Source organism: Barbus barbus, assembly GCF_936440315.1.
Source record: "Barbus barbus genome assembly, chromosome: 28".
Taxonomy (NCBI): Eukaryota; Metazoa; Chordata; class Actinopteri; order Cypriniformes; family Cyprinidae; genus Barbus; species Barbus barbus.
Genome location: NC_136756.1, coordinates 17,882,951 through 17,910,858, shown reverse-complemented (window position 1 = coordinate 17,910,858; position 27,908 = coordinate 17,882,951). Strand labels below are relative to the sequence as shown.

The following is a 27,908-nucleotide window of genomic DNA, read 5'->3' as shown; positions in this document are numbered from 1 at the left end:
CAACTTGATTGTTGAATTTAAACTGTAAAAAAACGTATTTAACCCCAAAATCAAAAGCTTACTTTAAGACCAATAAACTATGGCTACTAATGCGTTGACCATTTATTAATATACAGTGCACAAGTAGCACACAGTGTCAGGATCAATCAGTGTTACAGATGTGATTCATTTTCATTTAACACATATAACATCTAAATAACATACAGTACAATTAGTCAAGCGCCCACCACCACAGTGACATCAGTGGAAATCAACTTAATGGAACAATCTGTATCAAATAAATAAAATGAATGCATTAAATGTATTCATCATTTGCATGTGTGAGGGGTTATATAAGTGAATAAGTCTGTAGGCATTAGCCTTGGCTTGTTGTCTAATGAATGGAAATGCTGAGGAGTTTACTGAACAGTTCTTGTTCGTTCAGGTCCAGACACGTTCAGATTCTTGGTATCAAAATGCAATCCTCAGATTATCAGCGGCCACCATACTGGCTGTATTCAGCCTCACTGGCAAGCTGCAAAGGAAATGGAGACTGGTGACATTTGTGAGCTCTGGCTCAGACATTAAATGACCGTCAGGAATAAAACCACACTGAATACTGTGAGATCACTTCGCCACAATGAAAAGTGCTCTATAAATAACAGAATTTGTACAAGGTGGGATTTTACTTTGAACAAATTGAGCTGTATGACTTACTGCAACAGTCGATCTGACGCTCTGCAGTTGGAAGAAGACTCGACCTCCTTCCTCGGGACATATCGCTCTAATATCATCCCGTTTCATTCCCAGCAGCATTGCTCCATTAAACACCCCAAGACTCTGGATTGTCCTACACAAATACATGATGAATCAAGTGTGTCAAATGGTTGATAAATGACTTCTTCGAGCATGTTATGCTATTTCTGTTGTAAAGACTACATTTTGGTAGGGTCTAAAGAATCAATGCTCTCAGTTTGCTCTTCCAGCTAATTAAGTGCGAAGACCAATACATCCAGAGTCAAAAATACAAAAAATGTTTGCAAAATTTAATAAACATAAAAAAAAATAAAAAAAAAAGTTGTTTTGTATTTTTTGACTATTTTAAAGAATACAATTAAAGATGATAGAAATTGTTTCTTACGTTTTAGAAAAGCCTTTGTACTGTAACCAGGCTTTGACTTCATCAGGTCTCGATCTCATATCTAGAGATGGAGGTCCTCTCATATTTTGCTGAGAACATAGGGGGCAACATTCATAAAACAATGAATTGTGTATAGCAAAAATCAATTAGTTAAATATACAGCAATACATGTCCTGACCAAACAGTGATGAAAAATTGGGTGCCATACATTGACCGAGCAGTTTTTATGTCTTCATATAGCTGATGTTAAAAAATATGAATTAAGCCTGTTTAGTATGTCCTTAATACATTATTGAAAAGATTGTTTTTAAATAAAAATGTAGAGTAAGAATAAATTTATAAAAAGAAAATGAAAGTAAAAAAGAAAATGTGTGCATTGGCCATGACTTACAGTTGGCCTTTGTCCATCAGCAGGCTCTAGAACATTCTGAGGCACATAACCCTCCTCATTACCACTGTTTTTCACTTTCCACCATTGCCCGGACTTGTCAGTTACCTATTTACATAAGCATAGAAGTGTATCTGTATGCATTTTCTGCTCACAGAAAAAAGGTAACATTATATTTAAGATTTGTTACTACTTTAGTTACAATAGATTAAGATGAATAAATGCTTTTTCTTTGTTAGTTCATGTTAATTTCAACATTTACTAAAATGATTAAAATCAAAAGTCGTACTTGTTACACATGAACTAATAACGAACAGTTGTATTTTAATTAACTTTAACAAAGATTAATAAATGCTTTAACAAATGCATTGCTTACTCTTTTAACTAACATTAACTAGTGGGATTTTAACTGTAAAGTGTTGCCAAAAAAACTTAGATTTAGTAACTTTGTTCACCCCTGACATTGCGCAGTTTCCTTTGTGTGGGGTGTGATTTTAAATATCAATATGTTAAAGGTCAGGTGATTACCTGCACCATGTCACTCTTCATCACACTCAGTTCCTGACTGTTTCTTGCCATAAAGTCATAGATCACCCTCATGTAGACTGGCGGCTCAGCTGACCTGCTATAAAATAAGACAAAAATGTTTCTAGACTTGATTTGAAATTTACCTCTTAAATTCTTAAGTGTATTCGTCTGAGGCTGCATACATATAAAATCAAATAAACAATGTTTGATAGTGCTGTCACAACTTCCTTTATATTATCTGGGTATTTCAAAGGGAGTTCACAATATGTCTCACTGCATGGGTGGAGCGCTCCAGGGTATGTTGTCCTGGAAGAGAGGTTAAAAAGCAATTTGTACTCATACATCCTAATCTAAGGTATAATAAAGTGAAATGTGTTAAACACTTGACGTATTTTATGACATCCATGATTTCACCTGTTCAGGTTGCCTCTGCATTGCATTCCCGGGTGGGAAGCGCTCGCTGTTGCTCCGTGACAGCTGCCTGCTGCCGGGAGGGGACTGGGATGGGCCGGGTGGAGGGGGCTGCCAACCGTCGTAAAATTTGGGAATATATGGAGGTATCTGATCCCCATTTGGCCATTTAGATCTGATTAAAAAATACAAAAAAATCATGAGCTTTTCTCCTTTGTTTGCTAATCTGTGAGGAAGTTTGTTTTTGTAGAATAGAAGACCTTGGGATGCTCCACGCATCACCCAAACTGCTCCACAATACGTCCTCATTTGGTGTGATAGATCTTCCCAGGAGGTGCAGGGCTTTTTCTGTGAGCAGTGGACTCAGCACCATGGGAGGGATGTTGGGAGGATACTGACTCGCCATCTGAAGCATGAAGAAACAGTCAGGAACTGAATGTGATGAGGGCTGATATGGTGCATCTTCTGACCTTTAACCTTTGTGATATGAAATTTCAGTGGTGAACAAGTTGCTCATCAAAAGTAAAGCCTTTTCTCTGGACAGAAAGTCCACTCTTGAAAATGAAAGTTTTTCTGTTGTCAACCTTCTGTTGCGATACCATAGAAGAACCATTTCACCAACAACATTTCAGTGAACGGTTCATAAAAGAACCATTTTTCTTAGTGTGAAGAACACTACAAATCTAAAGAACCTTCTGTGTAATGGAAAAGTTCCATGGATGTTAAAGGTTCTTCATGGAACCATAGGTGCTAATACAAACCTGTGAATGCTTATACAACTTGTGATTTCTTATCCATTGTTGTGGTTTTGTAAACAACTAATATGTGGGTCCTACTGACTAACCCTCTGAAGCTTCAGGAGAACAAAACAGCTTTTGACATGCATTCTGAAAGTATGCTCATCCATTTTCATTGCATAATAAAATAACTGCATTGCAAACATACTGAACAAACAGATACTTACAAAAGCAAGGGAAGAAAAGAGACTGTGAACAAAATCAGAAGCAGGAGGATTTTTTAGGTGACCATCCAGTTTCCCCTGTCACAAGTAGGGATGAGTATGAAAACAGACGTTTGCAACAAATAAAAAACAGTATGTCTCATATTAAACATGATTATTTTTTATTTAAAAGTTATTTAATGAGACCACTGAAAAAAATATCATTAATTTCTCTTTACTTTGGAGACATGCCAGAACTAAAGTGGTAACAGTTTTGTTTGAAAGTATACATTGAAGTAGTATCTAACATTACTCTTAGGAAATATTACAGAAATGACATTTTTATAACTTACCAGAAGGTTGAAGCCATACTTTATTTTCTGCAGACAGGATGTGTACTCCTGCACAAGGGGAATACTTGCAACTATAAAAAGCAAAAATAATAATAAATCTTTTAATGTTGAAATCTTGTAGATTTTTTAGCATCCTTAGAACAATTAAACTGAATAAAATGATTAAAATAAACACTAGGTGTTAATTGTTCACCCATTTTTTTTGCAGCATTTTTCTGTTTCTTTTTCTTGATTCCATCATCTTTTGGCAAAGCTGAGCCTACTTTATATACAAAGATCTCAATGTCACCTGCTACATGGTTAAAAATCTCCTGTAGAGAAAATTAGGCGGATGGAGGACGTGTCAATAAATTGATTTCTGAATTAGATGGATTAATAGCATGGTATGATAAAATTGTCAGTAAAGCCAACCAACCGAATCTCTCTCCACATCACTGAATGCAGGTGGAGCCTGCTGCTGTTCAGGCTGCATTGGTCTGTAAGGGGCTTCGTCTCTGGGAAATGGCATAGTGGGTGAAGGCCGTCTGTCATCTGGGAAAAGATTAAAAAAGGTTTTGCATTTGGATATATATTTAGACATTATGAAACACTACTTCACTTTGGCTGATTTGTACTGTACCCCCCCAAAAATTATGTATCTGTATTTTTGTATTTCCCATTTAATATGGTGAACATTTTTGACTGTGAATATCTCAAATATGACATTTTTTATAAGACTTTTTTTCATTTAGCCATTTCTAATCATGTCCACAATTTTTTTCTGTGTTTAAATAGCATGTGTGACAAAAGTCATTCGGGTAAATAAAAAAAAAAAAAAAAAATCCAAATTCAAAATGTCAATTTTTTTCAGTCTAAAATGACTGAGAACACCCAGTGGGTTCATTTCAGGACATTTGAAGGTATTTAAAAGTGTATTTTTCTAAGTGAAATTAACTCTTCAAGTGATCACCATAGTTGTTGTACTGTGGAGGTGGGAAATCTTGGGGAGGAGGGTTTGGCTGCATGAGAGCTGGTCTTTTCGTGCTTCCTGGATAACCCTGACCAATGATGCTTTCCAGATGACTCCTGAGTAATAGAAAATATTTCACTGTACAGCACTGATAAAAACTGAGGTTGAGAAAAAAAGAAATAATAGATCTTTCTTATTTAGCTCATTATCCCAAATAATCAATAATGTCTATTTAAAACATTACATTTTAGCACATTTAAAGGAAAAAAGGTTCTTAGTACAACTTCTTTTGATGCTGCAGCTGACCTGATGTCCATTTGTGGTTCTTTAAGTGGTGATGTGACATCCCCTCCTTGCTGTATTACCTTTTCCAGATCATTTGCCACCTCCTGAGCCTAGCGATTTAAAATATCACAGATACCTTTATAATAATAATAATAATAATTCCTTACATTTATATAGCGCTTTCCTGGGCACTCAAAGCGCTTTACATAGAAAAATTCAGGGCACTGACAGAGGGAATGGAATGGAAACTCCCACATCAATCCACAGGATATTAATGCAGCTCTATCTACCCTTAGATGAATCTAACATATTTGACTATACATCAGAGTTTTGTTCCTCACCCCAATCTCCTCACACTGGAACAGGAAGGCCCGTGGAGTTCTCTGGCTAGGATCGTGAGCTGAGATAATGAGAAGGGAGTCATACACACAACTGTCAAGAACAGCTCTCGTCGCTCTGATGCTACTCAAGTGCACAGACTCCAAAACCTCCTACAATTTCAGGAAACAGAGGAAGAGTTTAATGTTTAGTATGGGAACTAAGTGTTGTACAATGTATCCATTTAAAAAAGCCCAAAGTATTTGTTCAGAGTAGTGTATTTGATAATACAGAGTAGCATAAATTATGCACCTGACCTTGGTCTCTATGTCACACAGCTGTAGCTGGTTCGCCTGGACCTGCATGATCATATCCTGACCCCACACTTTCCCTTTACTGTCCATATTCTTCAACCTGTTCACACAGTCATCAATGCTGCTCACCTCTCTGCCATCTAACACACAGGTGAACAGGTGCTAGGGAAAGGAAAGAGAATTAGATTTTATGTTGTTTTATGATCACATGTAAATCACATGGAGGCTGCTGTTATAGATGGCCTTGTGACATTCAGCTTTATACGTCATCAAATTTTCCAGTTCAGTTTGTGTGGAAATCTCTACAGTACATGTTAGATAAGCACTGGTTGTCTGTAATTTTCTATAAGTTAACACACATTAGTGAAGTGGGTGTTGGCTTTGCTCTAACAGATTAAGATTATGCATCAGTAACATGCAGTAAGCACACATGAACATTTTAAAATGATTAGTTAACAAACCCATGAAATGGATTTAATCTTACCTCTACTCTGTACTGAAAGTTGTCTTGATGTCTGGTGATTGATTCTGCATACTCCTTCCTTTGCACTGAAGCATCAAAGTCAATTTACAGTAAATATACAGTATTATTTTAGTATATGTTGTTTAAATGGGATTTGTACTTACTGTAGATGGATTTGGCACTAGGACGAGACATGCCAGGCCCCTGGGACGGCGGTTCAGGTGAGAAGCCTCTATAATATAGTCACAACACAATATATCTGTATGGACTGTACATATATCTTGTCAGATTTTCAATAAATCCTGAGTATGACCACAAAAACAAACAAACAATGTAAACAGTAACATTTCTTGTTATTTCTAATATTAATAATTAGTTTATTCTAAATTGAACTAATCTTAACATAAACTCACAGTCAGCTCAATGCTATTGCAATATGCAGGATATGGCCAAAAAGTATGTGGACATCCATTTCTGATAAACTAGTTTGGCTATTTCTGTAACATTACTTGGAAAAGCTAAACTATATTTACAAAATTTAGATTTACCAAACTAACAACAATAAAATAAAAATTGCCAAGTGTTAATTGTTTTGTTTAAGATGTATACTGTACACTGCCGTTCAAATGTTTGTGATCAATGGAGTCTCTTATGCTCATCAAGGCTGTATTTATTTGATCAAAAATACTGAAAAAACTGTAATATTGTGAAATATTATTGCAATTTCTAATACTGGTTTCCTATTTTAATATACTTTAAAATATAATTTATTTCTGTGACACAGTGCTGAATTTTCATCAGCCATTACTCCAGTCTTCAGTGCCACATGTCTGCATCGCCGGCACTTAAACTGACAGTAATCAAAAAAAGCCCATGGACAGGTTATTGCAGACAGGATAGCACATTAGGTAAGGGAAAAGCAAAAAATATAATGATATTATCTGTCAGAGACGTTACCAACGCTGCCAAAAACAGTAGCATTTAATAACACAGAACTGTAGAATAAGTAGGTTACAGAATGAAATGAAAGCAAACACTAGCCATGAAGAAGTCTACGCTTTGTCATGCAGTATAGTTATAGTAGATAATTTTTCACAAATCATGCTAAAAACATTCATAAGAGCATTCGACAATATATAGCAAGCAATATGTATAGCATGATTAATAAAATACTGATCAAATTATCCACCCTAACACACTAAAATATTAACACATTTTGATGCAATAAATATGTAGTTTAAAAGTGTTCATCCCTCCAAAACAGAGAAAATATCTTTCACAAACATCTCCATCTCCGTCTCTTTTAAAGTGTTCGTGTATATAACGAGCTGTATTTGTAGGGGTTATAAGAGCACATTTCTTAACCCCACCCCAGACCTCACTAATTTTCAAACCCTGGCTATGGACATGACATGAACCTTTAAAAATCATTCTAATATGCTGATTTATTATCAGTGTTGAAACTGTTGTGCTGCTTAATATTTTTTGGAAACTGTGATATTTTTTTATTTGATGAATAAAAAGTTTTTAAAAAACTGCATTTGTTTAAAATATAAATCTTTTCTAATAATACAAGTCTTTACTATCACTTTTTTTTTTAAATCAATTTAACACATCCTTGCTGAATAAAAATATGAATTTCTTTAAAAAAAAAGAAAAAGAAAGAAAAAAATGAAAATGAAAAAAACAAATTTCTAAATAATGGTGTATATTGTACCACAACATTTCTACTTGGAATAAACACTGTTTTTTTTTTTTTTTTTTTACTTTTTATTTATCAAAGTATCCTGAAAAAAGTATCACAGGTCCCAAAAAATATTAAGCAGCACAACTGTTTCCAACATTAATTATAAGTCAGCATATTAGAATGATTTCTGAAGGATCACTGAAACTGGAGTAAGATGCTGAAATTTCATTATATTATAAAGTATATTAAAAAAGAAAACTGTTATTTTAAATTGCAATAATATTTAAAAAAACAAAAACAAAAAACATTGAAATTCTTACTGATCCCAAATGTTTTGAACGGCAGTGTATATTATATGTATAGGCCTATTATAAAACGGCTTGATTTAAATATGAAAATACCACTAGATAGCTCTTAAAATAAACCTGATACTAAACAAAAACAATCTGAAATAAAATACACAGGTCAAAAAATTAAAAGTTGAATAACCCTGCCTCACAACATTGTGTAATCACACCTGTTATGACAAGCCATATGAGAGAGATAGAAGCCAGGACATGACGCACCACACTGAAACACCCTTTTGTGTGTTTCAGGTACAAATTCCACTCGCACACAGTGAAAGATACGGCTGATGGGAGGTGAAGGGGAGTAAGATATATATACCTTGATTGGAAAACTGGGACAGGGTTCCCCCCATACATTCTTGACTGTGATATTTAACACCTGTAATAATAATGTTATCAGTAAAAAAACATTTCAGAAAAAGGGCAGATAAGCATTTGAGAAGCTATGCCAGGCAGAAACATTAGTTATGAAGATGTATCTGTTCATCAGTTGTGGTTTGACACCACTTAACTTTTCAAAAGGAGGTGAAAGCATAGTCATCACATTAATGAAGCATACTTGCAACATTACATCCTCAAAATCAAATTAAGCTGCATAAAACCAAAATATGAGAACAAGTGCTTTTTATGTTCACGTTGATATTTTTAGTAAAAATATATATTTATAATTTCAGTCAGTCAGTTAGTGAATACTGCCTGATTTATTAATATCATAACCTGACATTTATTTTTAAATTTGAATGGTAAAAATTATATATTTAATCAGTGTCAGACTTTTTAAAATGAGGTCATTATGGCAGACTCACTAGCTTTCATAAGTCAATTACAATACAAGAATGAAGAAACTTATGGTCAACGATTTATTTTTGTTCTCAAAAAGAAGCGAGAACTGTCCGGTCATGAAGCACTTGACAAATAAACAGAAAAAACTGCTGACAACACAAAGCAGGAACTTTCTCTATAACAACTTTGAATGTTTGGTTTGGCGAGAAGAAAACAGAAGTGCAAAACCAGAAATATGAAAAAACACCAATAATACCACTTCTCTAAAAAAAACAACAAATTAGAATAATTGTGATGTAACCATGTATCGTATCATGTTTCGATTATTCAAATTAATCACTGCCCTATCAATCTCTGTAGAAAACACTATGTATCAGTGCCTCTGTGTGTTTTGGTTATAAAAGAAGCATCACTTAAGTCAACTTTATTATACAAATGATTGTACCTTACCTTAAAGAAAATCCTAAATTTAAGTGCAAATCTTCAGGTTCAGATTACTCCAGAATTTAGACATATCCTCAAGTCTGTCTTCTTCGTGAACTGCTTGACAGCAAATATTCTGGACTTCCTGCTTGGAAAAGCTGAGGTCAAAGTCTAGTTCCTGAATAACAGTAAATCAGTAGCAGCAGGTAGGTTTTCCATTTACATCCTTGAGTACAGAGGTTTTGCCATTAATAGACAGCCATTGTGACGTGTAAAGTGGCACACAGTGACCCCTGAAAGAATTTGTACCCTTACGTCACACTAAATGCATGTTGCTGTATTAGATAAATCATGAAACCAAGCAGCACATTTTAAAAAGAAAGATAAGAAAGTGTCATACATTTTAAATGATGTTCAATATAAACATAACTATTTTGACCATAGTTACTAAGATGAATCATTTGTTTTCAGATGCACGGTGTAAAATGTGACTTAATCTGGTAAATTAAACTTTTATTACTAATGTCACCTCAGTTCAACCAAATATTGAAATGATTAATGTCAGGACTACAAAATCATCACACAAAAAGGATGGCAAAAGAATTTAGTGAATAACCAAATCTTTTATTTAATACGGGTATGTACACTTTTGTCGACACTGCCAGACTGCCATGTTCACAAGGAAAGGGTTAATTTAGAATGAAAACAGGAGGTTTTAGTGTGGACATTGACAGAGACCTATACTGCAGCCCGAGCCTGAGCGGTCTTGGCCAGGACCTTCAGATCTGCAATGCACTTGGCAATGCTTTCCTTTTCCTGAAAGACAAACAAAAAGTGAGATTGCAGAGATGAGCATAAAAAAAAAAAAAGTAATAACAGTATCAGAACAATTATTTTGTAGTTAGTACAAGTGCATAAATAGGTAAAGTTGGTCTGTTTTACAGTGCCATTGTTAAGCATGTCACATGAACTTTACTACAGTAATAAAAGCTAAGCATGCATAATTACAATCAACTAACCCTAAACCAAACCCTGTAGCATGTTACTCACTGTTACCGCGTAATGTTGAGTATTAAGCCACCTTAAAATAAAGGGTAACACTTTATTTTAAGATGTCCTTGTTACATGTACTTACTATTATAATAACAATAAATTACGCATAACATGCAAGTAACCCTAAGACAAAGCCTATTCCTAACCATATAGTAAATACATGTAGTTAATTATCATTACCCAGTACTTAAATGTATAATTACACTTAGGGGTGTGCGATATGACGATTTTTGTTTCTCCACGATCTGCTTTTTAAGAAATATCGTAGTATCGTGCTACAGCACACATTGTCAAATACAGTTCTGGCGCCTCCGTCTCTATATACTGTACACTAGGGGTGGGCGATATGGGAAAAATATCATATCACGATTTTTTATAGAAATATCACGATTCACGATTTTTATCACGATTCTTTGTTAGTTTTACTATTTTGGTTTTACAAGTTGTCTGAGCATTACAGCCAAACTAGAAAGACAAAGATGCATGGCAGATATTTAGGCCAAAGTGGGCGAAGATAAAAAATTAAATTAAAAAATAATTTCTTATTAAAGAAATTGAATTAAATTAAAAAATAAGAACAAAGATACACAATACAAATACACATAATATACAAATAAAACAAACAGTGCTTTATTTCCAGGTACAATAGGTGTATTTAGCAGAGCATTCAATGAAATTGAATGAACAAATATAAAAATAAAACACTAGATAGACTGATTATTATAACTGTATTAAAGTTTTTCAGTCAAGAATAGTGAGTGAGTTTTCTCTTTGCGTTTTGTTGTTTTGTTAACGTTAAATGAATAGTTCCCCCACAAATTAATATTCTGTCATCTATCTGTCAATTCTGTCATAATGTTGTATTTTTATATCATCATTTACTCAAAAGTTGTTTTAAACCGGAATGAGTTTCTTTCTTCTGCTGAACATAAATGCTATTTTGTTAAAGTTAAAGTTTAAAGTTAAAGTCGTGACGTATTGTCAAGTATGGTGACCCATACTCGAAATTGGTGCTCTGCGTTTAACCCATCCAAGTGCACACACACAGCAGTGAGTAGTGAACAAATGCGCACACACACACACACACACACACACACACACACACACACACACACACACACACACACACAGTGAACATACACCCGGAGCAGTGGGCAGCCATGCTGCAGCGCCCGGGGAGCAGTTGGGGGTTCAGTGTCTTGCTCAAGGGCACCTCAGTCGTGGTATTGAGGGTGGAGAGAGCGCTGGACATTCACTCCCCCCACCTACAATCCCTGCCGGCCGGGGACTCGAACCCACAACCTTTGGATTACGAGTCCGACTCTCTAACCATTAGGCCACGACTTCCCCATTTTGAAGAAGGTGGAAAACCAAACAGTTGCTGGTCCTCAGTGACTTCCACAGGATTGTTCTTTCCTGCTATCAAAGTCAATGCAGACCAGCAACTGTTTGGTTTTCCACTGAGTAAATAATGACAGAAATTAAATTTTAGGGTGAACTATCCCTTTAATTACAGTCGACAGCACGTTTAGTGTCCTGTCCCTTTAAGAGCTGCACGCATCTAATATACAGGCACGCATCTGTTTCTCTCTTAACTATTTACTTTCATTTTAGAGATAACCAACTCAGTCTGTATGTAAACCTTGTGTGTTTTGACAGTATTAGCGCAAAATATAACTTAGTTGAGTAATCAGGCGCTGTTAGACAGGCTTTTTAGTGCGCGTGCTTCAGGTGTATGTGCTCAGAACAAGCGCACGTCAGACCAGCGCGCGAATTAAACATTTAACCAGCAAGGCTTGTATGCAAATGTACTTTTGCGATCGCGAATAAGTGCAGTGTCCTGTCTGAGTAACTCTACTGCTGTATGTCGTGTTGCACAGTATATAGAGACGGCGGCGCCAGAACTGTATTTGACAATGTGCGCGGTAGCGCGATACTACGATATTTCTTAAAAAGCAGATCGTGGAGACATTTTTATCGTCCACGATCAAAAATCGTCATATCGCACACCCCTACTGTACACCACGACATACAGCAGTAGAGTTACTCTGACAGGACACTGCACTTATTCGCGATCGCAAAAGTACATTATTTGCACAAGCCTTGCTGGCTAAATGTTTAATTCGCGCGCTGGTCTGACGTGCGCTTTTACTGAGCACATACACCTGAAGCACGCGCACTAAAAAGCCTGTCTAACAGAGCCTGATTACTCAACCAAGTTATCTTTTGCGCTAATACTCTCAAAACACACAAGGTTTACATACAGACTCAGTTGGTTATCTCTAAAATAAAAGTAAATAGTTAAGAGAGAAACGGATGCGTGCCTGTATATTAGATGCGTGCAGGTCTTAAAGAGACAGGACACTAAACGTGCTGTGGACTGTCATTAAAAGGACAGTTCACCTTAAAATTGAATTTGTCATTATTTACTCACTCACATGTTGTTCCAAACTTCTATTAATTTCTTGTGCTGAACCCAAAAGATGATATTTTGAAGAATGAGGGAAACCAAACAGTTGCTGGTCCACACTGACTTTGATAATAGGACAGAAAAATCCTATGGAAGTCACTGAGGACCAGCAACTGTTTGGTTTTCCACCTTCTTCAAAATAGCATTTATGTTCAGCAGAAGAAAGAAACTCATTCAGGTTTAAAACAACTTTTGAGTAAATGATGGTATAAAAATAAAACATTATGACAGAATTGACAGACAGATGACTATTTAGTTTTGGGGGGAACTATTCATTTAACGTTAACAAAACAACAAAACGCAAAAGAGAAAAATCCCTCACTATTCTTGACTGAAAAACATTAATACAGGTGCTTTAGGAATCAGTCTATGTAGTGTTTTATTTTTATATTTGTTCATTCAATTTCTTGAATGCTCTGCTAAATACACCTATTGTACCTGAAAATAAAGCACTGTTTGTTTTATTTGTATATTACTTGTATTTGTAATGTGTATCTTTGTTCTTATTTTTTAATATGAAAGATAAAATAATGACAAAGATTTTTTATCTTCGCCCACTTTGGCCTAAATATCTACCATGCATCTTTGTCTTTCTAGTTTGGCTGTAATGCTCAGACAACTTGTAAAACCAAAATAGTAAAACTAACATGACAAAGAATCGTGATAAAATCGTGATATTTCTAAAAAAAAAACGTGATATGATATTTTTCCCATATCGCCCACCCCTAATTACACTGTATTGAGGACACCTTCAAATAAAGTATAACCAAAAAAAAAACCAACAAAAAAAAAACTCTCTGCCCTGAAATTTCCTGTCCACATATTGTAGCAATTACACTGTTACTATAACTGCTGAGAGATTGTCGAGTACAAAGTCTCCATCTAGACGCCAGGCTAAAATATTACTTCTTTTATAGAGATTCTGGACTAAAGTAGCATTTATATTTGGACACATTTGTAGTTGACTAGAAACAATTCTGGAGGGAAAAAAAAGTAAGAGAACATAGAAAAGTACCACTTACACTACCTGAAAGAGTAATAATTAGAAACTTTCCAATAATAGGACTGTAATTACCATACTTGTTAATATTAAGTAAGCTCACTCTCTCTTAGCATTTCTTCCCTGAGGACAAAAAAATGCCTTTAGCTCTAAACAAATGCTTCCTTTGTATAAATACAATGAAGTGACCATATTCCCTGTACCTGCTGTGGGGTGATGCTCTTGATGACACTCTGCTCGACCCAGTTCACCAAGTGCTCCTGCTCCATGCGGCGGTGCAGGTTCTGAAGCTCCACCTGGTAGTCCAGCCTCTTCTTCACCTCATTGGTCACCATGTGCAGCCGCTCCCTGTAATTGGTCTCCAGCAGCATAGCCACATTGTTCTGATGGAAGATAGAAAGAGAAGCGTCACAAAACTAGACCTAGTGCCACTTTAAATGTTAAATTAATTTAATATTAGTTTAATCGTTTATTAAATGTTAAATAATAAAAAAAACACTAGGTTTCTTTTTTTTTTCTATATTCGATCTACCAGTTTTCTTTAAAAACATTTTTTTAATAAATAAATAAAAAATAACACTTTCTACGTGTACTGCGTTAGGCTAACCAAGACTTGTCATAGCACTTGCATGTTGTTGCTCTTTTGTTGGTTTTGATTGCTTCTATTGTACTCATTTGTAAGTCACTTTGGATAAAAGCATCTGCTAAATGACTAAATGTAATGTAATTGTAAATCACTCCAAATTTAGGAGATGTCATCATTTATGGATGGGTAAACGAAGGCAGAGATGATCTGTCACTGGAAAAACATTACAGTCTTTGGGTCGGTCTCCTCACCCTCTTGGCATCAAAGAGCATGCGTCTTCCTTCCACTCTCCACTGCTCCTTCTTCTCATCCTCAATGCCGTGAGCTAGGCTAGCCATGGCCTGATCCTTCACTTCCTGAGCCTTTGCCACTTTATCCTGCAGAGGAAGAGAGAGAACCAAATATTAGTCAAACAGAGCCCTTAGTTACATTTACATTTATTCATTTAGCTGACGCTTTTATCCAAAGCGACTTACAATTGCTATATATGTCAGAGGTCGCACGCCTCTGGAGCAACTAGGGGTTAAGTGTCTTGCTCAGGGACACATTGGTGTCTCACAGTGGATTCGAACCCAGGTCTCTCACACCAAAGGCATGTGGCTTATCCACTGCGCCATCATCACCCCTTAGTTACAGTCTTTGGGGTAATTGTTCACGACATCAAATTTATCAGCAGATAATAGATCAGTCTCAAAATTTTTAGTGTTTATCTACACAATTTCACTTCTGTTGAACACAAAACTCTTTCTGTACCTCATTGATTTTATCGGCAAAGGCAGCCACACTGGGCCCAAACTTCTTGATGCCGTAAATGACGACTGCACCGATTGATGCGGCAGCAAAGGTCTCGTGATTGATTACGTAGATTTCCTTAGACAGCATGTACAGAAGCAGACCTGTGCCCAGCATATAAGGCCCTGCAAACAGAAGAGAACACAAACCAGCGTATCAATGTACAGGCTCTCTCTCGCTGTTAACAGAAAATAATCTTTACACAATTTTTGGATGAAGAGATTATTAATGAATAACAATGTTATTATCAAACTACTCATCACATAAAGGTGTCATAAGGTGGGAGTGCACTAATTATCTAAATAAAACAGAATTGTGATATGCAGTTAGCACAACAAGTGAATTTGCTCATTTTATGAATGATTGATTTTTGGTAAATTTCTGCATAAATATTCTTTAATAATTTCTATTTACAGGGAACTTTTTAAAAGACAAACAGGAACCTGGATACCAGGGAAATGCTAAGAAAGAAGGCAACAAAGCTGACAATCCCACCTGTCACACCGGTCTTGGGATACAGCAGTGTGAAAAGCTCCTCTGGGAATATGCCATGTCGGACCTTTCCTCCCTTCTCGGGCAGAGGGGGAACTGGTGCAAGACTCTGGGAGGACTGGTGAAAGGAACGAGAGGCCTGAACCAGGCTGAGGAGTAAAAGAAGTACAGGGTTAGAGGTCTATGGATGTCATTGACTGTCATTTGTTTTTCAGCTCTCTTCAACTACAGACAGATATATAAAGACCACAAGAATTAAATATTTAACATACCAAGCACCAAAGGACCCACTGTTTTTCAGGGTATGACCTACAAGAAACAGAACACAGTAATTAGAAAAGGACTGAAAATCAACTCAATGTCAACCGTGAAAAGACTGACACCTTTCATTACTGCTTGTAATTATGTTTTATTAAATGCAGCTGCAATTTCATCTAAAGAATCAATGATTTGTTAAAAAAAAAGAATGAATGCAGCTGTCACTTCTAAAACATGTCGTCTATATGTCATTAGTTCAAGAATATTAACAGACTGCAAATAAAACTCCACATTTTGTTTTTTGATTCAATGTGCAGATATAATCTAAGTAAAGTAAAGTCGTGACGTATTGTCAAGTATGGTGACCCATACTCGAAATTGGTGCTCTGCGTTTAACCCATCCAAGTGCACACACACAGCAGTGAGTAGTGAACAAATCCACACACACACACACACACACACACACACCGTGAACACACACCCGGAGCAGTGGGCAGCCATGCTGCAGCGCCCGGGGAGCAATTGGGGGTTCGGTGCCTTGCTCAAGGGCACCTCAGTCGTGGTATTGAGGGTGGAGAGAGCGCTGGACATTCCCTCCCCCCACCTACAATTCCTGCCGGCCGGGGGCTCGAACTCGCAACCTTTCGATTACTAGTCCGACTCTCTAACCATTAGGCCACGACTTCTAATTAATTTGCATACATGACAGAAGTTACAAGCTGTGAATTTTACCAGGTTACCAAAAATCTGAGATAATGTATTAATTTGCACCCCTAAATGACCATTCAATAAATGTTATTATACATTAAATGTAAATTATTACGCAGCTAAGATGATAAGTGGTAAAGTCTGAATGTGGCATTAGCTTTCAGCTAACAGCTAAACAACTCAATACAAGGACACAACAACTCTACCATCGTTCTCATCCAGCAATCACCGTTTAAGCATAAAAGCTGGACTTCATTGCATTTTAACCGTTATTAGAATTAAAACATACATTCATTACAGCAGATAAACACGTTTCTCTGCAGGTTCATGTGTGGCCATTCACACCGTGCGGCCTAATTTACCCTTCAACTTCCCATTCCTTAATAAAACCGTCTATTTAAACCACACAACCAACGCGAAGGATTAAAGTTCCGTTCATTAGATAAGACACCAACCTGAAACGAGCACCAGTCTCGACAACATGTTTTAACGGGTCAATAACAGGATCCCTGGCCGAAACGTCTCTGTACCGGGCTATCTGTGCCCTTCTAGACCAAGGATGAGAAACTCTCGCTTCACATATCGCGAGATGTTAAAAAAAAAAACCCGGGGCTCTGTCACATCCGGGTAACTCTGCACTCTGAGAGGGAGCCAGCATGCGGCGCCAGTTCACCATAAAAACAATAAAGGAGACGTTGACACTTACAAGTTGCAAGTTGTGCTAACATAAATATTTGAACATATTAATAATGATAATTAATATCAATAAGCATGTAAATACCTCTTTATATAGATAAACGCTGTTGATTTTGATTATTGTTTAGATGTAATGGGAATTTGCCCAATATTAAAATATATAGTAGGCCCATACGCTGAACATTTGTGGATTTACAATTTAACAATCTGGAATTTTAAACTTTTGGCTACTTTTTGTATAGTCTGTTTCTACACCCACTTAAACTTCAATGAAGTGTTTACTTTCTTTCTTCAGCTTAAAATGAATTTGTTTTCATATAAATCCATTTATAAATGTTTTTTTCTTGCATTTTAAAATGTTGCTTTGATATAACAGAATATTGATTCTATGTTGTCTTTCTCTTTCTCTCCAGTCCCTCCCCATTCACTTGCTACATTTACACAGCCAATATAACCACCCCTCCGGTTCTAATCTTAGGGCCCATCCGTATGTGGCACCAGTTTCAATACGCATGGCTGCTGAGATAGAGGAACTCATACAAGTTGTGAGGTTCATCTTACTTCCTGTTAAGCAAGCAAGGCAAACGAAATAGACCGCCCTTTGTTGAATGAACTAGTTTTCAAGTGCCATGTAGGCTTCAAAGTGTTCAGACTTGGCTTTCACAATTATTGTGACTCCAGGGACTCATCTCAGAACAGGTACTTTCATTAAAAGATGTAAAGAGACAGATATACTAAAACTTGTTCTAGTTTATCTTGCATTTGGTTTGTATGTTGGTGTAATTGTTTGAATGCAGGCTTGTTATTCAGTTGCAACTTGATATTTGGTTCCAACTTGTTGACATTTTAAGTAAATGTATTTAAATGGTGCTTTCAGAAAAATGTTATATATTACTTTTTAAAATATTGTTGCAGAAATATAAAAACTTATTGGTTATGTAGATTTTCAGTCAACGTAGTGCCTAAAATTGTTGCAAATATATGGGAGCATTGCATACTGTGCCTCAGAGACATTTTTCAGTTATTATTAAGCAGATATCTGCATATATATGATCACCGTTTGCATTTTAAAGAATCATTGACGGTTCAACCTTTTTGTTTCAGTTGCATGCAGCTCAGTTCATGCCTGTTTTGAAACAATATGACAACAGAAGTGAATGACTGGACACACGTCATCTTACAGTATGTTTAAATAAGCATTTATTATCTTTTATGTAACCACTATAAACATGATTTTATTCTAGCTCTGAAAAGAATGAGAACACACAACAAGTGTGACCCACAACAGCATAACTGTTGCTTTTTTAGTTTTTGCTTGTTTTATTACAGCAATTGCTGTTGATTATCCTCATTTTGTGTCATTTAGCTTATTTTGGATGGTCTATTTTTGAGATCTAATGATATAGTACCACTAAAAGATGGATATACAGTATGTTGTTTTTCAATTACAGGAAATTGCCAAGAACCATACATTTACATTGTGGGGTGACATTCCGGTGCCTTGAAATATCCCACAGTATTCAGAGTTGGACAGAATGGAGGATGTTCACGACAAAAGAAGGTCACCGACCCCAAATTACGAGTATAAAGTGGAGCAGCGTGCCGTGAAGCACAGAGAAATCAGCCATCGGACTAACACGACATCATGTCGCAGTCCCACGAGAGATCTGGACACAAGGTGGATTAAAAATGAACTGCATCGCAAAAGACAGTTTGAGTTCTTCAAAAGAAGACCAGTGGACCATGGCACATATGCACTGTTATCTGCAGTGCCAAGGCACAGATACTCAAGGGAAACTCTGCATGCACCAGAGCATATGACGCAAACATTAACGTCAATCAGACGGCCCTTGATAACAAGTCAAAATGTAAAGCTCCAGAGAGATGGCATTAACTTTACAAAGCAGGTAGAGAGATTATTCACCAGGTCTTTGGCCTGTGACTGATTGATCACCAATTTTATATTTCTTAAATAGTTAAATTAATTGATTAAATTCAAGGATTTTTGATATTCTTTAATGACATCCTTTATTAAATCTATAATAACATTGAAATCAAATGTCCAAATCCCAAAGACAGTCTCCACATCTCCAGTGACTGATGAACACGACCTGAAATCAGATGGATGGGACGTACCAGTCCTCAATTCTGTTCGGCTTCATGGGAAAATGAAAAAGGAACGAGGTCAGTGGGTTTTCTGATGAATAACCATAGGTCCGTCCAAGTCATGTCTAACATCGCTTTAAATTAATCAGAGACATGAATATTTAATGTTCTACTTAATATAATAATTAATAGTGAGATTAAAATTTCTAAACATACTAGTGTTATGCACTGCATGATGTTGGTGTTTTGTTGTATGTGTTAGGATGTGACTAAATGATACATGACAAAATATTATTATATTACTAATATTAAAAATATAATTTTGTGTTCATGATTCACACAGTTCTGCTTAAAGACATCACTCAGCTCTCAAACACGCAGAAGACACTGCACACTGCTAGCATTCAGACTGAGTGAGTCACATTAGAGTTACTGTATATTTTAAAAGTAAAAATTTAATCATAATGCACATGTTTTATAAATATTAATGCAGCATTATGAACTCTCTTCCTTCAGGGCTGGATTTGTTACCGTCAAAGAAGCAGTAAGGAATTAGATGCTTGTTTAAAAACAAATAGCTAAATATGGTAATATTGTTTCATTTATTATTAAAATAATTCTTTTTTTTCTCTCCTTTTGTTTTTAGGATGTACACCAGTTGGCTGGCTATTTAGAAGTATGACATATTTAAAAACACCAGCTCTTCCTGGCTGACTTTAAAATGTGTTACTGATGTGAAATGTGACATCTCTATGCAGGAGGCCTTACACAGAGAGGATGTTCTTAAAAAGAAGCTCTCCAACCTCCAGAAGAGCGCCGCCACATTACTGCGCTCTACAGAGCTCCTGTGGAAGGTACATTAGTAAACTACATTAGTAAACACATGCACCTGTACATTATTAAATCTAAGCAAACACACTGACCATATGAACTCCTTTGTACAGACTGTCACAAGAAGCACAAGATTATCTTTGGATCATTCATAAATCTGCTTAAGATGATTATCGGGTTTTGTTGAGATCATACAGCTCGAAAACTGTGGTTATTTAAGCAAAATGAGACAAACCATATTCAAAGGCATTCTGAAATTCATGGTCACCATTACTGATACATTAGCTATGCTGTTACTCTGCACTGTACTGGCTTCATCAGTTGCTGAATTTCCTGGTTTGGTCGCAGCAGTAATACAGAGAGAGGCTGGGGGATGGTCTTATGGTTGACAACATCCAGCTCTATATGGCTCGTTCAGAAAAAAAAACCAGAGGTTCTTGTTCTAGCTCACACATACGAAATGGAGAGCAGCGTAGGCGTCAGAGATGGGTTTGTTTGCTATGTTTGCAGTGCTTCAAACTCGTCCCTCATTCAGACTTTTAAATTTTTCCATTTTGAGCTCATTCTTTATGTTTCTCAAGAGCCAATAGCAATCAATCTAGAATTATAAATAATAAAGATTGTTTGCTTTTAACAAAATGCTAAGGAGGCAGTTATAACACCGGATGCACTGTATGTACAGAAACTGAAAACTCTTGCTTCAGTGGTTCTCTCTATCTCTCTCACTGACACACACATTTCCTTTTCCTCCCACAGACACGCTGTGATGAGGACTTGCTGAAGAGTAAGATCAAAACTCTGGAGGCTCAGCTGCAGGTTTGCATCAAGGTGAGACTAGCAACGCTGCATGTCTGCAACCACACCAAACCAAGCTGTGGTTTGTTGTATATTTTTCTGCTTTTAATTTGTGTATTGGTTTAACTTGGTCCTTCATAAGTACAGGTCAAAGAGTTTGAGAAACATTTTGACATAGAAAGATAAATGCTGAAATTTGTCTTTTTCAGAAGGTTCCTCAGGATGGAGTGAAAAAAGTGGTGCTAAAGATGGAAAAAGAGAGGGAGGAGTATGAACAGAAGGCTATGAAGGCTATTCAGAGGGCGGAAAATGAGAAGGCGGAAGCTCAGAGTAAGATGGAGTACCTCCAGGTAAGTCTCCAAATGCAGTGCTCAGAGTCTTAATAACAAAATGTAATACAAGTCACCAACATTACCTCCATATCTATATTTGCTCCATATGATATTTGCCATATCATAACTACTAGCTGTGTTCCAATAATCCAATTCCCGCTCTTCCCTTCCACCAGGGGGCGCTGCAGACAGCACAGGCAGAGTCTGAGCAGTGGCAGAGGCTGTGTGAGGAGCTGAAAGAGGGGTTGAGACAGCTGAAGACCCAGGATGAGTGCACAGATCAGATGCTACAGCTGCAGGGTCACTTGGAGGTACACCAAAGCCACTGTAACAGAAACCATCATGAGAGTATCAACAGACTTGAGTGACACATCACAGATTTTTGCAAAAGCTGACAAACCACTGGACCCTGCTTTGTGTACACCCCATCATAACTATACTGAAATGTATAGGGGGAAAACATGTAATTTATATATATTGTGTAACTGAGAATGTGTTTGTGCAGCGTTCTGTGGAACAAGAGGAGATGCTGAGGAAACATACTGAATCTCTGCAGCAGGAGAGAGCAGAGCTTCATTCCTTCATCTCAGAGCTGGAGGACGAGAACCTCAACCTGAAAGAACATCTACAGGAACTCACAGGTGAGGGAAAACTGACTTTCACTTCACATTCATTCAGATATTTAGAATTTATGGAATATACTATACTGTTAAGGAGTCAACAAGCTGTATTTCTTTCAACTCTCATATTTCTTGCAGTTTGATATCTTTTTTTATCTGTGTCTCTTTATTTTACACACTCACAGGACACAACCATGAGCGGTGGAACAGTAGCACAGAAATTTATGAAGATGCTTCAGGACTGGAGCAGCTCCTGCGGACAGATAACAGCACAGCCAGACAACTGAGAGAGACTGAACATAGACTCAAAATGAAAGAAAAAAAGGTAAAGATCTGCCAGAGCGATCACTGAAGATCAAAATAAGGCAAAACCATTGGTCAATTTGGGGATTTTGCTTCCATAACATGTCTTCTTTCACACACATATTATGGAATGTAATACACACACACACATATTTATATTATTTTCTATGCAAAAGAAATATTCAACTAAATGAAAACATTTTGAGCCTAGATTTATCCAGTGTTCAGACTTCTGTTGTAGAGATGTATAATAATATATAATAAAATGATTCATTATAATAATGCCACATTTGCATTTAAACATAACATTTTAGAAAACTTGTAATACAAAACACTATCTTAATGTACTGTAATGACTAATTTAATGAACACAGGAACGTATGGTGACATCTATTATTTCTTTCTTTCTCACCTCTTCTTTTACCTGTTCACCTTTGGTGTCTTGCCTTAAATGTAATAAATTACTAATAAATTATTACATTTCTATATGAAATAAATAAATAAGTACACGATTATACATACACACACACACACACACACACACACACATATATATATATGAACATTTTATAAGCTGTAGTGTTGCAGTGAAATTCAGTGTACAAAGATGATCATACTTGGACTGTTTCAGGGGGGCAATAAAATAAAAAGTTAGACCTAAAAAAGTATGTATACATTAATATAAGACATAGTTTAACCCAGTGTTGTCTTGGTTGCTGTGGCAGTGCATGGAGCTGCAGGTGGATCTTGAGGCCCTGGAGCAAGAGTGTTACAGCTATCAGTCCCGACTGACCCAATGCAGAGAAGAACTGAACGCATTGACGACACGCCAGAACAACAGCAGGGTGAGATTCTACCAACTTAACAGCCTCGTTTTTTTTATAACTTTGAATTTTTACTCTCTCAGATGAATATATTTTTGAATGCCACATATTCTGACAGCTACAGTGAGCTGTTTTAAAAATTAAGTTGGTTATAGATCAAGATTCACCTCACTTTTATTTGGTTTCCATTTACGCCATTAATAATTTTCAACCCTCATCTCCCTGAACAGAGTCGAAGTTGTGGGTCCTGGCTCTGTCTATTTTTCTTCTTACTGCTCCTGATGGTGGTGGTGGTGGCAGCCCTGTGGTTGTATCATCCACCTGCCAGAGAGCAGCTCCGCCAGTTTTACTCTGTCCTGGAGGAGCGTATGGAGGACTACCTCATCCAGACAGCTTCAGCACAGCATGGAGCCTGCTTTAGACCTGTGTGATAAGAGCAAATAGCAAAACCAAGAGTCTTCTAGAGATTTTTTGGGTTTATATTTATTTTTTTATTTCACATTTCTAATTGATTTTTGTACATACATGTTTTTCAATGTTAGCCACATATAATGTCTTGATTATTTTGCTAAGAATTTTCATGATTCTTCGTATTAGTATCGAAAACAGAGCAAACTGCCTGTGTAAATATAGTATCATGTTACAAAACAAAGATGTTAGAATGAATTTCTAGTGTTAATACCTAAATCTGTGTCTGTATTGTACAGTTTATAACTGATTATTGGAATTCAAAACGGTACTTTTGAAGAATTGTCTTAGATTAAGCCTGAAATAAATTTACTGTGTACAACTAAGACTTGCATTTTGATATTAGTATAAAACATGTAATATTTGTATTTTTTGAACTGCATCTTTGTTTTTAATGAACGATTTCAGAAGATAATTTCCAGATAGGGTAACATAAATGTCTTTCAGTTAACACTCATAGGATAAAAGGACAATACTGTCGTGTTGAATGGCTGAAAAAGCACATTGTCATGACAGGTCACTCTCTTTAGCGTTCCAGAGTGACCCACACATTAACGGAGATCTGACACAGCTTGTTTCAACACATTCACACACTGCCCCTCCCCTTGCCCAACACTGCTTCTGACCATGGTTTCCTGTGTAAAGATAACCAGAGCCCATTAAAACATTCACTCCAGCCCAAAAAACAGTGATAATAGCTTGACAGTCGTCATACAGGGTGAGTCATTTTATATGCTTTTATGGAAATGCATTTGTTTCATAGATTCAAAATTATAGAGGAACTTTCTGATTAATTATATCTTTAACATGATGCAAAACTGGAAGTACAATCCCACAGTGTGACACATACAGTATGTACTGTAGGCCTGAGGTGTTTTAACACAAACTGGCTAAAAACATGGGCCTTACAACAAAAAGATGGGTTTATTTACATTATTTAGGTTTATTAAATTATATCCTACATTATATGCTATATACTACTATACTATCCAAAAAGACAAATAAGTGGTGGTGTTATGTTAAATTAATGAAACTTTGTGTATTTCTAGGTGTCCTGATAAATGAAGTCGTCTCTTTTGGTATGTTTTGTTGGATTATGTTTATGGACTTCTGTAATTTCACTGAAGATCTGTGCCTTTAACATCCAGAGTTATGGGGAAGCAAAGGCCAGCAATAAGAAAGTTATGGAGACTTTGATAAAGGTATATAGACTGAAATTATGACTAAAAATGAAATGTCCTCACTGATTAGCACACCTGCCCTAAGAATGCAATGAAACAAAGGTACAAAGAATATTTGAGAAAATTAATAAATATTAAACGTATCTCTCTATCTATAAATGTCTTATAAACATTTTTTGAACTTCTAGATCATTTCTCGCTGTGACCTGAGTTTGATTCAGGAGGTTCGAGATTCTAGAGGTCAAGCTGTGTCTGCACTGTTGACAAACCTGAACAGGTATATTAACAGCATTTTGCTGACACACGTGATTCTGAATTAATTTATAATAATATTTTCATTTTCCTCCCTCCAGGTTTGACAAATCTCACATTTACACACATTTAGAGAGTAAAAGAATGGGGAAGAAAACATATAAAGAGCAGTATGTGTATATTTACAGGTAATGAAACTAACACAAACACAGTGTAAGTGATCGTCTGTGAACAAACCTGAATTTTACAAGCACTAGAAGTGATGAAAATAAACTTATCCAGTCTTCTGTGTTCACAGAAAAGACTTGCTACAGGTGCAAGAGCAATACCAGCACCCAGAGTTCAACGAGAGCACAGTATTCGCCAGAGAGCCGTTCATCATATGGATCCGTTCTCCAAAAACCTGTACGTCATAAATGTTCCACAGAGCATTTCTAGTACCAGCAAATAAAATAGCGCATTATAGCACAATAATTCTCTCAGATACATTCATATTGAATCTGACCGGTTGTATTATCTTACAGTGGTGAAGAACTTTGTCCTTATTGGTCAGCACACCTGTCCTAAAAGTGCAATGAAAGAAATGGACGCACTGTATGAGGTCTTCCAAACAGTCAGGAGGAAATGGAAAACTGAGGTACACTAAACTCATTAATATACAGATAGAATGATAGATTGTATATTTATTCCTAAATTGTATATCATTTCTTTTTTTACCTTTCTTATCTAGAATGTGATGTTTCTCGGGGACTTAAATGCAGCTTGCAGTTATGTTACCAATAAAGGACTGAAAAACGTGCGTCTCAGGAGTGACCCAAAGTTCCACTGGTTGATTAGAGATGAACAAGACACTACAGTGCGTGAAAAAACACACTGCGCTTATGACAGGTCTTACTTTCTTAGCAAACCAACACAGTAACCACAGGAACAATAGAGTGCTACAAGAATGACATCATTTTGAAGGCCAACCCAGAAGTTACCATTACACCAGTTCCCTAGGATTTTTGTATTGACTTTTGGATTATTCTAGAAAAAAATAAAAGATTCTTTTCTGTTTTGATCACAGAAAAATGTTCACAAATGAACAACTTTTGTGAAATTTTAAGGCCTAAATACAGTCACCAGAAGTAAAAAGCTAAAGTTATGCTATAAACAAACACCACCACCACCATCTACAAGTTTGCGTGAAAATGGTTTGCAAGAGTGTGATTATAAACACAAAGAGGCTTTAAAGAAGACTAGTGAAGTTGCTTGTTTCCAGGTTTTAGGGCTCATTCCTGCAGCACTCTATAGCATTCTCAGTCTAAACTACAATTTTACAATGGCGTACCAGTCTATGTTAGATAGTCTAATAGTAAAATCTTTGTGAAAACACCTTTTAGGATTATTATTCATGGCAAAGAACTCATTTCTGGAATAATTCCGGAATCTGCTCAACCATTCAACTTCAAAGAGAAATTCAATCTATCTGAGGAAGAGGTAAACAGCATTGCAAAACAGAGTTGATTCATAAAACTGTAAAATGTATCAAAAATGTTTGAGATTTTTTTCTTTCTTTGCACCTAGGCTTTGGAAGTCAGTGACCACTATCCTGTAGAGGTGGATTTGAAAGCAAACCATCGCTACCCTCTGCGCAATGAACTGTGAAATGAAAAATATCAGTGAATATGACATACACTCTTAAAAATAAAGGTGCTTCAAAAGGTTTCTCACAGCAATGCCATAGAAGAACCATTTTTGGTTCCACAAAGAACTATTCAGTCAAAGGTTCTTTAAAGAACCATCACTTTCTTACCTTTATAATCTGAAGAAACTTCTTTCACCAAAAAGTACATTTTGTGAAGCAGAAAGGTTCTTCAGATGTTAAATTTTCTTTATGGAACCATTTAGATAAAAAGGTTCTTCTGTCAATTCTAATAGTATATAATTATTTGCCTGATACTGTGATCATTTACTGGTTCATTGTCCAATACTACATGTGCAGCGTGTACAATTACTACAAACATTTACTGTATAAATGTTGTCATGCAAGAAAACACCAGCGGCAGAAAATATACATGATGTTTAGAGGCTCTGAACTGATAGCACAGAAAGAAAATGTGAATAGAAAATGGAAAATAAAAGCTTTTATCTTATATTTTATTGTGCTGTTTTAGGAAAAACAAGTTGTTTACTACACTATTTAAGCCATTTTTATATCATTCATTAATATTAAATATACAAATTATTTTTTATTTGGATTTATGGTGGCTTGGTGCTCGTGTCCTGTTGTGAAGTTGCTAATAGCCGAGATTAAATAATAAACACAATGTCCTCATATTGCCAGTATCACCATTATACCTGAAATTCTGAAATATAATACATTTGGACTAAAAGCCATAAAACTGTCATATATACACATGAATGGGTCATGATTTGTCATGTTGCATGTTTTGATCAAGAGGAGTAGAAGCTATGCTCTTGTGTTCTTTCATTCTGTAATGCCACTAAATAATTCACACTATAAAATCGACTAAAATTCACAGCACTATAGTGGCTCACTAAAAAGGAAACATCTCAGAATGGATACCAAGCATCTTGTTCATTTTAAAAACATTTTACATTATCCGATGGAAAGCCACAGCAGCGTTTATAAAATTTCTGTGTAACTCATGTGGAGTGTGCATCAGTTTAGAGGAGATGTGTGGTGTGGTTGTGCTTCTCAAACCACAACCTACAAAATGTCAAACAAGGCTGTGTTCCTGCTGCACACACACACACACACACACACACACACACACACACAGGTAAGACGTAAATCATAGTAATCAAGCAAATATAACTTGCCATATT

At 36.2% G+C, this 27,908-nt stretch overlaps 4 protein-coding genes across 8 annotated transcripts; 2 read left to right on the top strand and 2 right to left on the bottom strand.

Moving 5' to 3' along the window:
• Positions 1-88: 88 nt before the first annotated feature.
• LOC306848421 (epidermal growth factor receptor kinase substrate 8-like protein 3) lies at positions 89-9,460 on the bottom strand. Its single transcript, XM_079382962.1, has 20 exons — positions 9,337-9,460; positions 8,423-8,482; positions 6,234-6,301; positions 6,091-6,155; positions 5,610-5,768; positions 5,316-5,465; positions 4,996-5,084; positions 4,690-4,805; positions 4,156-4,271; positions 3,934-4,051; positions 3,741-3,811; positions 3,412-3,486; positions 2,708-2,853; positions 2,451-2,622; positions 2,311-2,342; positions 2,037-2,133; positions 1,512-1,616; positions 1,121-1,209; positions 697-829; positions 89-514 (listed from the first exon to the last, which is right to left on the bottom strand). Exons 2-20 carry the CDS (start codon positions 8,458-8,460, stop codon positions 473-475), a joined length of 1,881 nt encoding a protein of 626 aa, XP_079239088.1. The 5' UTR covers positions 8,461-8,482; positions 9,337-9,460; the 3' UTR covers positions 89-472.
• On the bottom strand, positions 8,952-17,252 carry LOC306848422 (ATP synthase F(0) complex subunit B1, mitochondrial-like). Of its 2 annotated transcripts, none has more exons than XM_079382963.1 (7): positions 17,124-17,252; positions 15,975-16,011; positions 15,706-15,851; positions 15,172-15,335; positions 14,670-14,795; positions 14,036-14,215; positions 8,952-10,125 (listed from the first exon to the last, which is right to left on the bottom strand). In XM_079382963.1, exons 1-7 carry the CDS (start codon positions 17,149-17,151, stop codon positions 10,048-10,050), a joined length of 759 nt encoding a protein of 252 aa, XP_079239089.1. In that variant the 5' UTR covers positions 17,152-17,252; the 3' UTR covers positions 8,952-10,047. The 2 variants fall into 2 exon arrangements, 1 of the variants encoding a protein (XP_079239089.1); XR_013782242.1 differs by having other exon boundaries at positions 9,916-10,693; positions 12,384-14,215; positions 17,124-17,236.
• A 72-nt stretch (positions 17,253-17,324) lies between these two features.
• On the top strand, positions 17,325-24,208 carry LOC306848330 (TRAF3-interacting JNK-activating modulator-like). Of its 2 annotated transcripts, XM_079382807.1 has the most exons (15): positions 17,325-18,063; positions 18,469-18,546; positions 18,816-19,271; positions 19,440-19,548; positions 19,814-19,883; positions 19,987-20,014; positions 20,117-20,146; positions 20,229-20,324; positions 21,058-21,129; positions 21,306-21,446; positions 21,605-21,739; positions 21,934-22,069; positions 22,234-22,373; positions 23,077-23,196; positions 23,406-24,208. In XM_079382807.1, the coding sequence occupies exons 3-15, from the start codon at positions 18,900-18,902 to the stop codon at positions 23,604-23,606; spliced, it is 1,650 nt and encodes a 549-aa protein (XP_079238933.1). In that variant the 5' UTR covers positions 17,325-18,063; positions 18,469-18,546; positions 18,816-18,899; the 3' UTR covers positions 23,607-24,208. The 2 variants fall into 2 exon arrangements, with proteins under 2 accessions (XP_079238933.1, XP_079238934.1); XM_079382808.1 differs by lacking the exon at positions 18,469-18,546 and having other exon boundaries at positions 17,929-18,063.
• Positions 24,209-24,231: 23 nt separating this feature from the next.
• LOC306848331 (deoxyribonuclease gamma-like) lies at positions 24,232-27,212 on the top strand (the record flags this gene model as incomplete). Of its 3 annotated transcripts, none has more annotated exons than XM_079382811.1 (9): positions 24,232-24,361; positions 24,693-24,722; positions 25,013-25,101; positions 25,178-25,264; positions 25,375-25,481; positions 25,601-25,713; positions 25,807-25,964; positions 26,459-26,555; positions 26,643-27,212. In XM_079382811.1, the coding sequence occupies 8 exons, from the start codon at positions 24,705-24,707 to the stop codon at positions 26,721-26,723; spliced, it is 750 nt and encodes a 249-aa protein (XP_079238937.1). In that variant the 3' UTR covers positions 26,724-27,212. The 3 variants fall into 3 exon arrangements, with proteins under 3 accessions (XP_079238937.1, XP_079238936.1, XP_079238935.1); XM_079382810.1 differs by having other exon boundaries at positions 24,273-24,361; positions 24,693-24,845; XM_079382809.1 differs by lacking the exon at positions 24,232-24,361 and having other exon boundaries at positions 24,705-24,845; positions 25,807-25,932; positions 26,643-27,211.
• Between the last annotated feature and the right edge of the window lie 696 nt (positions 27,213-27,908).

Excerpts from the sequence above, each read along its gene's own strand:
- LOC306848422 (XM_079382963.1), bottom strand. The coding sequence starts at position 17,151 with ATGTTGTCGAGACTGGTGCTCGTTTCAG. Across the intron at positions 14,216-14,669 it reads TGCTCTTTGATGCCAAGAGG|AACAATGTGGCTATGCTGCT; the intron begins GTGAGGAGACCG and ends ATCTTCCATCAG. Across the intron at positions 10,126-14,035 it reads AGAGCATCACCCCACAGCAG|GAAAAGGAAAGCATTGCCAA; the intron begins GTACAGGGAATA and ends TTTGTCTTTCAG.
- LOC306848330 (XM_079382807.1), top strand. The coding sequence starts at position 18,900 with ATGGAGGATGTTCACGACAAAAGAAGGTCACCGACCCCAAATTACGAG. Across the intron at positions 19,272-19,439 it reads GCATTAACTTTACAAAGCAG|ACAGTCTCCACATCTCCAGT; the intron begins GTAGAGAGATTA and ends CAAATCCCAAAG. Across the intron at positions 19,884-19,986 it reads ACTGCTAGCATTCAGACTGA|GGCTGGATTTGTTACCGTCA; the intron begins GTGAGTCACATT and ends CTCTTCCTTCAG.
- LOC306848421 (XM_079382962.1), bottom strand. The coding sequence starts at position 8,460 with ATGTATGGGGGGAACCCTGTCCCAGTTTTCCAATCAAG. Across the intron at positions 4,806-4,995 it reads GAACCACAAATGGACATCAG|GAGTCATCTGGAAAGCATCA; the intron begins GTCAGCTGCAGC and ends TCTATTACTCAG. Across the intron at positions 2,854-3,411 it reads TCTTTTCTTCCCTTGCTTTT|ATGGCGAGTCAGTATCCTCC; the intron begins GTAAGTATCTGT and ends TTCATGCTTCAG.